Here is a 12767-nt window from a genome sequence, read left to right as displayed (position 1 = left end):
CCAAGAGCGTGTGTGGTGGAGCCGTGGTCGAGGTAGCCGTGCGAAGAATGCCGTGGTCGATGTCGAGTCGGGGTGCGCCGACCAGGCTTGCCAGGCCCGGTGTCGAGGAAGTCGCCGTGGAGCCGCGGGCGCAAGAGGGCGCCGAGTTAGTCATGGGCGCAGTGGTGACAAGGTAGTGGTGCGCCGGAAGGATGATGGTGTTGACGACGCGTGCAGCGGGTTTGCCAAGCCCGGGGACACATCGTGGACGAAGGCACGCACCGGTGTTGCCAGCACCGGGCATGTGTAGACAGACGAAGACGAAGTTGACGAAGCGCCGACCAGGCTTGCCAGGCCCGGGGACACGTTGTGGATGATGGCATGCATTGGTGTTGCCAGCACTAGGCATGCGTAGACGAGTGACCTGCACGAGCTGTACACCATGTCGGAGAAGTCGGAGGGGCCAGCAGAGAAGAACTCGACGACGATTGCGGCGTCCATCGGCGCGGGGCCAATGTCACCAACGGTGGTCGGAGTAGACGAAGTGGTCGGGGTAGATGACGGCGACGCTTGCGACGGGCTGGTGCTTGGACGAAGACCGAAGGGGGTGGACGGGCGGCGTCGGCGGCGGCGGCCAAAGAAGAGCGGCGGCGGCTGCCTGGCGGCGGCGGCGGCTAGGTTAGGAGTGCGGCGACGATGCTCGAAGTAGGCGAAGAGCCCTGACAGCGTGACGAAGACCGGCGCGGATGGTGGCGTTCCTGCGCCAAGGGAGACGGCGCGGCGCATACCACGGGAGGTCGACGCGCAATGATGGCGGAGTGGATGGCGGGCCGCGGCGCTACGACCCGAAGGGGCGACGCAGCGGCGGCGGGCAGGTCGGGGCGACGGCGGAGACCGCGGGCCGTGGCGCGACAGCCCGAAGGGGCGGCGCGGCGGAGGAGTGCGGGTCGGTGCAACCGCGGGGACGGCCTCGGGACGGCTGCGTGGACCGCGTGCCACGCTCGCTAAGGCCCGACGGGGCGACGCAGCGGCGGCGCGAGGGTCGGTGTGGCCACTGGGACGACGAGGAGCGGACGGCCTCGGGGCGGCGGTGGACTGCGGGCCGTGGCACTACGGCCCGAAGGGCGACGCAGCGGTGACGCGGGTCGGTGCAGCCGGGAGAAGAACCACGGGGCGGTGGCGCTGCGGCCCGACGGGGTGACGCAGCGGGAGCCCGTTGTTCGATCGGCGGAGGGACGTGCTGAACTCGGGGATGATCTTCACGGGACCTGCGGAGGCGCGCGCAACCGACGGGCCAGGTCGGTCGCACGGCGTAGATGGGGCGGATCGCGGCGGCGGGCGGGTGATCAATCCGATCGCGCACAAGGTTGGGGACTCCGCTCGATGGAGACGGGGTGGAGGCGGAGTCCTAGATGAAGCCGGCGACGGCGGGCGGCAGAGCGGCTATGATTGGCCGCCGCATGGCGTGAAGCCGCCGGGTCGGGTGATGAAGGAGTCCCGATTGGAGCGGGGCGGTGACGGCCGGCGTAGATTGACGGGCGGGCCGGCGCGCAAACAACGGCGACGAAGGGCCGCCGCGCGGACAATGCCCGAGGCCGCCGGGTCGGTGAAGAAGTCGGCCGATCGCGTCGGGGTTGGAGTAGAGGCGCACGGGTTTAACGGCGACAGTGGGCGACGCAAACCGATCAAGATTAGATCGAAAAACCAAAAAGAAACCGCCGATCAAGATGACCGGCGGGAGAGAAAAAAACCCGGAGCAAGGGCTCGGGGAAAAGACTCTCTAGGGCAGCCGGTCAACACAACCGGCGGACGAATCCTATATACGGGTGGCGCGGCCCCCGACGACGGTCATGGAGGCCGACCGCCCCAGGGGCGGCACGCAGGTGCGGAAGCGGTGGCGGCTAGGGTTTAGAATTGACTTGCTCTGATACCATGTTGAAAGGGAGAGAGAGGATTGGTGAAAATCGATGTTGTATTGCTTGAGCCTCGTGGGCATATATATAGGAGTACATGATTTACTTGGAGTACAAGGCAAGCCAGAATATTTTCTAGTCTAACATTTGTTTCCTAATACAATCACGTTACTCAACAACATCTTTGCGGCCTCCATAAAAGTCGTCGTGGGCGATGGTACACGTGTCATTTTTTGGGAGCCCGCTTGGCTTGATGGTTTGCGACCCAAGGACATTGTACCAAAAAAATTTGAGCTGTCACAAAGAAGGAATTGCTCGGTCCAGAAAGCGCTCCTCAACAATTTTTGAGTGTCTCAGGTGAAGACCTCTCAGGGCATGACTGTTGACCATCTTCATGAGTTCGTCAACCTATGGGAGAAAGCTATCATGTTCAGCTAATACCTGACATGCCTGACTCCATCATTTGGAAGCTCACCAAGGATGGTCACTATTCTGCAGCAACGGCTTACAGTGTGCAGTTTCTCGGTTTAGTCGACTCGGACTTGCCTCAAATTGTTTGGACAACTTGGGCCCCCTCAAAATGCAAGTTTTTTGCTTGGCTAGTCATCAACATTAGAATCTGGACGGCAGACCGGCTTCAGAAGCAAGGGTGGCCTAATTGCAACATGTGCCCCTTGTGCAAGCAAGTCCAGGAATCGGCGGCTCATCTGCTTTTCAAATGCCGCTACACGGTTAGAGTATGGAACATGATTAAAGTGTGGTTTGGCCTTCATGACATTTACCCGCAGAACTGGGCCATGGTTGACACGGTGAAGAATCGGTGGAGCGCCAACGCTTCCAACACGACGCAATCTCGACGACCGCTTACCTACCTTATGCTGCTCGTCTCATGGGAAATTTGGAAAGAGCGGAATGCTAGGCTATTTCGTAATGTCGCAGTGCCTGTTGGGGTTTTTGTAGCTAGAATCAAAGACAAGACGGCGCTATGGTGTCTGGCCGATGCGAAACATTTGTGTAATATCATGCCGCGAGAGTGATACGTTGTATTTGGCCTTTGGCCAAGACCCCTAATACTCCTTATTCAATGAAAATGGCAAATCTTTTGCCTTGTTTCAAAAAAAAACCTTTAAGAAATCTTAAATGATTTGCAGTCTAGGTTAGATGCAACACTGGATGGAGAAAGCACTTGATTGTAACAGGAAAGCAGGATAGCTCCACCATAACTAATCTCTTAACTCCCTGACTAGTCTCTTGATTGTAACAGGAAAGTAGAGACAAAGGAGAAAAAAATAGCATGATATTTACAGCACAAATAGGAGTACCTACCTAAACAATTCAGCTTGACAGCACAACTAGAAAGCCAGAGACCTACGCTGCAAAGAACAGCATACCAAACCCTAAGATTACAAGAATTAAACATCCAAATTTGACAAAATAAATGGCAATAATTCAGCTTGACAGTTCTTCAGATGCTGATGAGATTGGGAGGCAGTGAAGACGGCGAGCTCGGTTGCTGCTGTTGGTGCTGCTCCTTTGCTTCATCGGTTGCAGGCTCCACAGTTTCAGGAGGTCCTACAGGACCAGATTCATCACCATCACCACTACCAGTAAGCTGCTCCTCTCCATGCTTCGTACTCGGCTTGGGTAGCTCACTGAGGATTTGCACCACCTCCCGCATTGTGGGTCGCTGCACGCTCTGTTCCTCCACACAAAGCAACGCAACATAGAAGACGTGCATTACCTCATGCACGGGCACTGTTGACAGCCTTGGGTCCATGATCTTGATAACCTGCTCCCTTTTGGAATCCGTCATCATCTTGATCCAGTGAACAATGTCCACACCATCGCCAAACTCCCCTACCGGCTTCTTTCCTGTAATCAGCTCAAGAAGCACTACACCGAAGCTGTAAACATCGCTCTTTTCATCCACCTTGAGAGTATACGCGTACTCTGCAAATCCAAAGTGACAGTTCGATGTAAGATTACTGTATCAGCTTGTACAGATAGACGGTCGGCTACTAGTGAAGTGAGTTGAAAGAATAAACAAAAATTTCTGTACAACAATAGTGATCTATGCTTGAAGCGGGTGGCCAGGGAGATGTCGGTCCTATATATGACGAGTGTTGCCGATATGTCGGGGTTTTTATATTCTTTTATCAGACTATTGGTGTTCGGTTGTGTGCATCTTAGTTATGCAGAGGACGGGTGTTGCTCATCATGCTTTGTATCCGCTTGATGCTACATTTTGAGTTAATAAATGCGCCCCTTATCGGAAACAATAGTGATCAAACCAATCTAACAACATGCGGTGGAATGCAATATCAGATAAAAATGTAAAATGGAACAGAGACTAGAAAATAACTGATTTATAGTTTAATAACAGTAATAAAGCATCAGAAATAAGGAAATGAAATTCAACTGCAGACACAAAATAATTAACTGAACATGGATAATTTTTGAGACAGTACTATGTATATACTCCCTCCATTCGGAATTACTTGTCGTAGAAATGGATGTATCTAGATGTATTTTAGTTCTAGATACATCCATTTCCGAGACAAGTAATTCCGAACGGAGGGAGTAGTTTATAAGCATTTCCAAACTGTAATGAGGATTGATCTTTCACCTGGAGCAATATAGCCGTAAGAACCGGCAATGGCTGACATGCACTCTGATGTGCCAGAGTCCTGCAAGAACTTGGCAAGCCCGAAATCAGCAACATGTGCTTCGAAATCAGAGTCAAGGAGAATGTTGTTTGATTTGACATCGCGGTGCAGGATGGGTGGTGAGCAATCATGGTGAAGATAGCATAGCCCCTTGGCAGCCTCAACAGCTATCTTGTACCGAGTATCCCAGTGCAGGTGGCCGCCCTTCTTTCCATGGAGTAGCTCCCCCAGGCTGCCATTAGGCATATACTCATACACCAGGAGATTAGTTTCATTGTTGGAGCAGAAGCCAAGCAGCCGCACAATGTACCGGTGCCGAATCCTCCCAAGAGTTTGTATCTCGGCAGAGAAACCATGGTCATGCGACGAGCCACGACTCATCGTGGAAAGCCTTTTCACCGCAACATGGTCACCATCTGGCATCGTCCCCTTGTACACGGTCCCAGCTCCACCTTTGCCAATCATGTTCTCTTCCTTGAGGCTATCCAGCACGTCGTCGCAGGTGAATTCAAGGCGCTGGAACGCGGTGAGCCTCCATGCACGCGCTTCGCTGGCTTTCTTCAGTGACCGGGCTTTCAAGATTGCCATGGCAGCAAATGCAATGGAGAAGGCAAGCAAGACGAGGACGATGATCAGCTTGAGGCTACTGGACAGTCCACCATGAGTGTGTACGTCATGGTCTGTGCCAGCACCGCCGGGGCGGCATGGCCCGAGGTATGGTCCACACAAGCCTGGGTTGCCGACGAAGGACGTGGCGTTGAAGTAGCTGAACTGCCCGGTCACCGGCACGAGCCCAGACAGGTTGTTGTATGAGAAGTCCACGGCCGTGAGGCTCTGCATCGCAGCAATGGTTACTGGTATCTCTCCATCAAGCTGGTTCCGGGACAGGTTCAGATAGTTCAGTATCCGCATGCCTGAAATAGCCGGCGGTATATCTCCAGACAGCTTGTTCTGGCTAACATCAAGGTAGGTGAGCAACCGGCATTTCCCAATCTCCGGCGGCACGCCACCATTGAATGAATTGCCGCTGAGGTCAGCCTTGGACAGCTGTTGTAGCAGTCCAATCTCCGGCGGTATTGCGCCGGTGAACGCATTCTGATCAAGAAGCAGCTTCTGCAGCCCAGAGAAGCTCCCAATGGATGCCGGCAACGCGCCGGTGAGCTGGTTGTTGGAGAGGCTGATCCCCCCAAGATTCGGCCCGCCCGCGCTCACCACAGCCGGGAAGCTGCCCGATAGGAGGTTGTCCTGGAGCTCCACCTGGGTCAGATTCGGCAGCTCCAATAGACCTTCGGGGATTGAACCATTCAAGAAGTTCTCGCCGAGGCGAACGCGGGTGAGCGCCTTGCATTTCCCGAGAGAATCCGGGATTGGACCGAAGAGCGAGTTTCCGAGCGCGATGAGCGTCTCCAGCTTGCCTCCGGCGCAGAGCTCCGGCGGGAGGGTGCCCGTGAGCCTGTTCGACGAGAGGTCGAGCAGCTGGAAGCAGCCGTTACGGCCAAGGCGGCGCGGGATGCCGCCGGTGAAGTTGTTTTCCCACAGCTGCAACACCTCGAGGCCGGGCAGGTCGCCGACGAACTCGGGGATGTCACCCCTGAGCCTGTTTCGGAAGAGGTTGAACAGGGTGAGGTTCTTGAGGGCCGCGAAGGTCGCCGGAATCTCGCCGGAGAGCGCGTTGTTCGACAGGTCGAGCGAGCTGAGGCTCCCGAGTCGACCCAGCACCGGCGGGATGCCGCCGGTGAGCCCGTTCACCTGCAGGAACAGCGTGTCCAGCTTCGCGAGATTCCCGAGCTCCGGTGGGATCTCGCCAGAGAGCCCGCAGTTGGCCGCGTCGAGTCGCACAAGCTCCGTCATGTTCCCCAGCTCTGCCGGTATCCCCCCGGAGTAGTTATTGTAGTAGCCTATGTAGAGCTCTCTGAGGCTCGTCAAGTTTCCCAGTTCGGGGGGTATCTTCCCTGACAGCTCGTTGCCGGAGACGGCGAGATACTGCAGCCTCCTCCACCCGCCGTACTCTGGCGGAATCTCCCCGGAGAAGAAGTTGCCTCCGAGGTGGAGGTGCCGGAGCTGCGCCATCCTGACGACCTCGAGCGGGAGCGAGCCGGTGAAGTTGTTGTTGTACAAATCAAGAACCCGGAGCGCGCGGAGCCGCGTGAGCGGCGGCGGGAAGGAGCCGTTCAGCAGGTTGCTGGAGAGGTTGAGGTAGACGAGGAGCCCGAGCCGGGAGAGCGACGGCGGGATGGGACCGGAGAGGGAGTTGGCGGCGAGGTTGAGACGCGCGAGGTAGGGTAGCCGGGAGAGGGCGCGTGGGACGGCACCAGAGAGGTTGCGTCCGGAGAGGTCGACGCCGACGACCGCGCCGGAGCGCGGGTCGCACGACACGCCAGACCACGCGCAGAGGCCAGTGCTGGCGTTCGACCACGACGCGAGCGAGCCGGTCGGGTCATCGAGCGCGGCCTTGGCAGCAAGCAGCGCGTCCGCGTCGCCGCCGGCCGCCTCCCTGACGGCGAGCGCGGCGAGCAGGACGAAGAGGGGGAGGTGGTGGTGGCGCATTGGGGCGCGCGTTCTTGCCCCCGTCCTCGGGGAGTGGAGACAGGAGTCAAGAGGGGAGTGTGACTGGTCCGGGAAGAGGGAGAGTAGCAAGGTAGCTCGTGCTCATTTCTTGGATGAGCATGCGGTGTCACCTAGTGGCTGGTAGTAGTACTAGTAGAAAACATGTGATTCGTTCTTGGATTTTATGTCATCCTAGGCCTCTTTTCTTTTATTCATAGAATAGTCAAAACACGAAAATAGAAAAATTAGAGGACTAAAGTGACATGCCCGCTTGAATTTTACTGAATTAGCATTGAGTATTTGATGCCACACAAAAAATAGAGTAATTATAATAGAGGCCGGAGTGGAGTGTATGCTAGATTTCCTGTTAAAGATACCCGCAAGGGAAAAAGATTCACAAAGTTCAGCATACAATTTTTTTAGCCAAACTGATTTTTCACATGCTTCTGTAATAGTCATGTATTCTGCGAGAACGGCTACGGTGTGGACGAGCTCGTGCGCTCCCGCTAGCTGGACGAACGACTCCATGACGCGTAGCACAGCGTATTTACTGCTATGTTGTGCATTGACGTCGAGTACAGGTGCTCCACCGTCCAAACTAACCCGAAAGTAGCGGCTCAGCTTCGTGTTGTTCCGTTGGAACATGAATGTCGGAGTGGCCCATAATCGAATGCCGCCGTCAACTTCCGCTACTGAGATGGCGTCCTCTGAAAGGGTACTTGGGTGCCCAACTCTCAAAAGTAAATGGGTACCCATGTTTGGGCCCATGGTCGTCTCAGCGTCGCTGACCAGTAAAAGAAATATATCTTCCTTCTCCCATAGCCGCCTACAGAGCAGGAGCTCATGGCGATGCAGATGTCGCCATAGCCGCCTACAGAGCAGGAGCTCATGGCGATGCAGATGTCGGCCGCCGGAGGTGTTGAAGTCGAGTTTTTGTCAGATCCCGTCGACAGGTACACTTTTCCGCTACCAGTTTCTCTTCCCGTCGACAGGTACACGTTTAGCAGCTGATATGTTGTATCCTTCTCGAAAAAGATTTCCACTGCGAGATCTCGCTGCCGCACAGCCCTTGGTTGCTTACGAGACGTACAAATCCATGGAGTGTGAGCCTGCTGAGTCCAGCATTGGTGATGTGGGAGACGCTCCGGTCAACAGTAATTGCAATGCGATTGCCTTGTCTGCAGCAGCATCTGAGCATTCTACGGGCAAAGACACCCCTGAAGCCCCAGGCTGGAGGAAGAGGTACAACAGTTTGCCAAATCTTCAGTTAGCATTATATGTGCAGATGACCTGTTCTTGCGTTATCTTAAGACGAATTGTCGGATATTCAAATTCAGCTGTGTATCACATGTAATTAAACACTGCATTCAACGATGAGGCCTAAGAAATTCAATCCAATTGATGCAGAATGCGAGTCGGAAGTTCATCTAGCGAGCGCCACCCATGCGCTGATAGGATGAGTGCTTTGGAAGCAACACTAAGAAGCTATGCAGAGAAAAAAATGACACTGTCGTAGTTCCTACTATGGGGACAAAATTTGATTCTCTTGGAGAAGCCTGCTAGAACATGTCCCTGGATGTGCATGGATGCAGAAAATGTCCTTGGGATATAGAGCTGGAAATCTGGGACTTAGGATGTTCTAGAGCATCCATGTCATCCAAGTGAGAGGAGAATATCCTTTGTCTTTAGGACATGCTTGCTGAACATGCAAGTTCGCTAGACGAAGGATGGGTATAACTGATGAAGCTTTATGCAGTCTATTGGCACCCATCTCGTACAGAACTATTGCCGAGAGCGCCTTTGCATCTGACGTCGTGCGCCAGAGCTGGTCATAGGGGACCACACGCAGCTTGATCAGCTCGACATGGTCCCGCAGGCCCGTTTCCTTCCCTTGGAGAGCCTAAGGCTGGCCATAGTGGGGGTAACATAACCTGTAACATGCACTTGGGACTAGCAAACATGCTTATGTGGCACATAATTAAAGAGGAGAGAGAGGGTTAGAGTAACATAGGTAGACATCATATCATGTTAAGTGCTATGCTACTTTGTGTCATGCATGGCAATAAATATGATCATCTATGATACTACTTTATGTTACTATGCACTATGGAGGTAGTATCATACACTAGTATCATATGCATGATACTAGTATATGTTACTTCCCACTATGACCAGCCTAATAGTCTCCTCGTCCACGTGCCCCCTATAAAGGAACATGCCAATCTCTTTGTCACAGCCACCCTGGTAAAAAGAGGAAGATGTTTAGTCGAGGTATTGCACAACCAGGAGCAAGTGTAAGTTCTTAGAACAGGTGTTGAAATTGCGTCAGCATGGATCAAGAGAACTTTTCCATTCCAGGTATATGATGCCAAATGAACATCCCATTTATAGAAGTTTTGCTGAATCACATGACAAAATTGCTATGCAGTACACTTTGCTATGTTTCCAAGCAGGATTATTACAGATCTGCAAAGTTATTGCGAACTGAATTCATCCATCTGTCTTCTGCTTTTTTGTGTTGCGTGTGATTCTCAACAAAAACACATGGGTATAATGAGGCAAGGAACCCAAACTACGTATATCAAATGTTATCATCAGGTCTGCCCAGTGCACGGAAGCCAATCTGAGTCAAGTTATGTTATTCTTTTTTGAAACAGAAGTTATGGCTTAATTGTGAACGGAAGGGAATGCAGGCCACTTACCGGTGATGGTAGCATTCTGCACCTAGTAGCAGGGTCCGGCGAAGCAGTAAGATCAACCATGCCCTGTAGATTTAACTTTATACCAGTTTCTTCTTCGACCTAGCAACAATCCAAGTATAATTAGCGAAGAGTGACGTATACATTAACTGAATACTTAGTACTTCAGAAATTAAGTCGAATTCCTGCAGTGGCAGCAAGATTGGTGTATGTCTTGTGAACCAAATCGAGGTAAAACAGGGCTAGTGTGACTGACTAGCTGCAATAGCATGCAAAATTCAGTGGATATAAACTGTATATTTGGGGAAAGAAGATACTAATCTCTCGGACTGCGGTGATGTGACTCGATTAGGCTCGGTTTCTTGGTAGCTAAAGGTAACATTTTGTTTTGCGGTTTCTTGGAAGTTTCAGAGAAACATGAGTTACCTCCTTATGTTCACTAACTCCTATATCACTGTTTCAGCAAGGGTCACTTGCTGATGAAGATTCCCGAATCTCTCTGAAGATTGAGATTGTGTAGATCGAAAAACTAAGGGCAAACCCGAGTAGCGAGAACCAATTAAAGGTGGAAGTATAAAAATCTCAGAAAACAAAGACATAGTAAGTTGGAGATTTAGAAATTTACATGTGCATAGCTATTCCCATCGAATTGAATAAAAATATCAATTCACCCACGATTCTGACCTAATCGATTTGGATGGAACTGCCACTTTCCCCAAAAAGTTCTGAAAATCCTGATGGAGATCATAGAAGCTACAGACATGCAACCGTGATATCTCTACAGCTAAACGCTGCTGCGATATCTCAAATATTGGGCCAGTGTTTGGCAGACATCATATTTGGAAGTTGAAAGTGTGGATTAAGATTAAAAATTGCATATGATTTTTACAACCTAAGGTAATCGTCAGTAAAGATAATCTGGTCATACAAAAAATCATCACGCATAAAAACTAATGATTTAATTTATGTTCAGATGAGCGACCCCTGTTAGCTGCAGTTGCTAGCCAGTTGACTAAGACCTGGTATATACTTTACACATCATATCAACCTTTTTGATAAACTATCTACTACATATTATTCTTTTGGTACATGGAAATGTTTGTGTACCCTTTTCTTTTATACTGAAGCGTACTTACAGAGATAAATTCAGAGGTCTAGTCTCAAGTCATAATCCGGTGAAAAAATTCTAGATCCACGAAAAGTACCTTTCTTCTAGTATACTACTATGTTATTTGGCTTAGCAGATGACGTTGGAGGAATCAAGAAGGTAGTACATGAGATGAATTTTGAAGGAGGAAGTAAGGATGAGACCTCACCTGGCTGAGGCTGTACTGGAAGATGAGGCTTTCCTTCCCACAGGTGGCCTCGGCAATCTCCGGCAGCCAGTTCACGAAGCCATCGCTGGCCGGCGATGCGCGCATTGCAGATCTCTCCTTGCCCCTACAGAAACCCCAACCACCCTTCTGCAGACGAAAGGATTCGCAGAGCACGCAGGGATCAGCAACGAGCAGGCACATGGAGTGGCAGTGGATTAGGATGGAAACCAGGATGGAAACCAGCACCTGCACCTTCTCCTCCCACCTGCTCCTGGATCTGGATCAGCACCTGGATCTGCCATCTCTTCGACCTAACTGATCTCTCTACTCCGATTTTGTGACAAGATGTTGCGCCGCTAGGGTTTCTTCTCTCGATTTGGGGATCGAACGGGGAACAGAACAACATACCCGTGGGCTGGGTTAAAAACATTTGGCGGGCCGGCCATCGCGAGTAACGACCCGTCGCTAGATCACCGTCAAACCCATCTGCGGTCAGCCACAAACACCGTCTCCCACGGCGTCAGTGCCCGTCACGCACACACATTAACTCCCCTAACCACCCATCGGTCCCACATCGGAAGTTATGCATCTCGATGGAAACGAACGCCTCTAGATACCGATAGCGCGCGAGCTCGTCCGCGTCGGTGAATTTCCGTGTATTCTGCTTTAGTTTTATAGTTTGTCTAATTCACATCTAGATGTTTTTTAAGAATGTCACATCTAAGCTCCAACAAATATATAATGCAGCAACAAGAAACAAAAAAACTAGGACAAAAAAATAGACCATAAACAGAGTGGAAATCAGCTTAGATGTGACATAGTTATGTCACATCTAGATATGTCCTAGACAGACCCTTAGTATTAAACAACCACTAATAGTGAACAAATAACTTGTAAGGGGCCTCCTCTTATCTATCATTATAAGCAAAATCTAAATACACAATTCCAACTAGTCCCTCACCAGCCTTGTCGAATTTCAAACAAACATTTTAAGTGCCACGAAGGTACCTGAAAATCCACTAAACAACCTTCTAATGTTCTTTATCAGGATTGGCAATGTATCTACTGACCAAACTTATTGCATATGATAAATCAGAACGAGAACACATAATGGAAAAAACCCGACAACGGTAGAATATGGAACCCTTGACATGTACTGAAACTCGTCATCCGTACTAGTTCATTAAGAAGATACTAATTTGAAATGAGGAGCAATGAGTGCTTACTAACTTGGTGTTAAAACGATGAAGAACTTTCTTGATGTAACTCTGTTGACTAAAAAATAGAAAAATATATTTTTTGTCCTTGGTGATCTCCATATCTAAAATTTTCTTATGAGCACCAAGATCCTCCATCTCAAACTCACTACTTAACTAGGTCTTTAAAGTAGTGATTTCTTTATTGCCCTTGGCAGCAATCAACATATCATCAACATATAACAACAAGTATGTAGGTGATCCATCAAAAAAAGTAATGTAAACACAACTATCATATTCAAACCTCTTTGACGGAGTCGATTCCGACGAATCTCGGGTAGGGGGTCCCGAGCTAGTAGCCTAGATGCGATGATAACAAGGACATGAGTTTTTACCAGGTTCAAGCTCTCTCGAAGAGATAATACCCTACATCCTACTTGTGTTTGTATTA

The 12767-nt window shown here is 50.8% G+C and overlaps 2 protein-coding genes across 2 annotated transcripts; one reads left to right on the top strand and one right to left on the bottom strand.

Moving 5' to 3' along the window:
* Window positions 1–3085: 3085 nt before the first annotated feature.
* LOC119363846 (leucine-rich repeat receptor-like serine/threonine-protein kinase BAM1) lies at window positions 3086–7202 on the bottom strand. The gene is made up of 2 exons (XM_037629209.1): window positions 4519–7202; window positions 3086–3842 (listed from the first exon to the last, which is right to left on the bottom strand). Exons 1-2 carry the CDS (start codon window positions 7103–7105, stop codon window positions 3358–3360), a joined length of 3072 nt encoding a protein of 1023 aa, XP_037485106.1. The 5' UTR covers window positions 7106–7202; the 3' UTR covers window positions 3086–3357.
* Window positions 7203–7577: 375 nt separating this feature from the next.
* Window positions 7578–9047, top strand: LOC119367734. The gene is made up of 3 exons (XM_037633162.1): window positions 7578–8058; window positions 8141–8347; window positions 8513–9047. The coding sequence occupies exons 1-3, from the start codon at window positions 7994–7996 to the stop codon at window positions 8619–8621; spliced, it is 381 nt and encodes a 126-aa protein (XP_037489059.1). The 5' UTR covers window positions 7578–7993; the 3' UTR covers window positions 8622–9047.
* Window positions 9048–12767: the final 3720 nt, after the last annotated feature.

Source organism: Triticum dicoccoides, chromosome 2B (assembly GCF_002162155.2).
Source record: "Triticum dicoccoides isolate Atlit2015 ecotype Zavitan chromosome 2B, WEW_v2.0, whole genome shotgun sequence".
Classification (NCBI taxonomy): domain Eukaryota; kingdom Viridiplantae; phylum Streptophyta; class Magnoliopsida; order Poales; family Poaceae; genus Triticum; species Triticum dicoccoides.
The sequence above is the reverse complement of the archived record's forward strand: the minus strand, read 5'-3'. Positions and strand labels throughout refer to the sequence as shown.

Coding starts and splice junctions, on each gene's coding strand:
- LOC119363846 (XM_037629209.1), bottom strand. CDS start 7,105: ATGCGCCACCACCACCTCCCCCTCTTCGTCCTGCTCGCCGCGCTCGCC. Junction 3,843..4,518: donor TTACGGCTATATTGCTCCAG/GTGAAAGATCAA, acceptor TTGGATTTGCAG/AGTACGCGTATACTCTCAAG.
- LOC119367734 (XM_037633162.1), top strand. CDS start 7,994: ATGGCGATGCAGATGTCGGCCGCCGGAGGTGTTGAAGTCGAGTTTTTG. Junction 8,059..8,140: donor TTGTCAGATCCCGTCGACAG/GTACACTTTTCC, acceptor TTCTCGAAAAAG/ATTTCCACTGCGAGATCTCG. Junction 8,348..8,512: donor GCCCCAGGCTGGAGGAAGAG/GTACAACAGTTT, acceptor CAATTGATGCAG/AATGCGAGTCGGAAGTTCAT.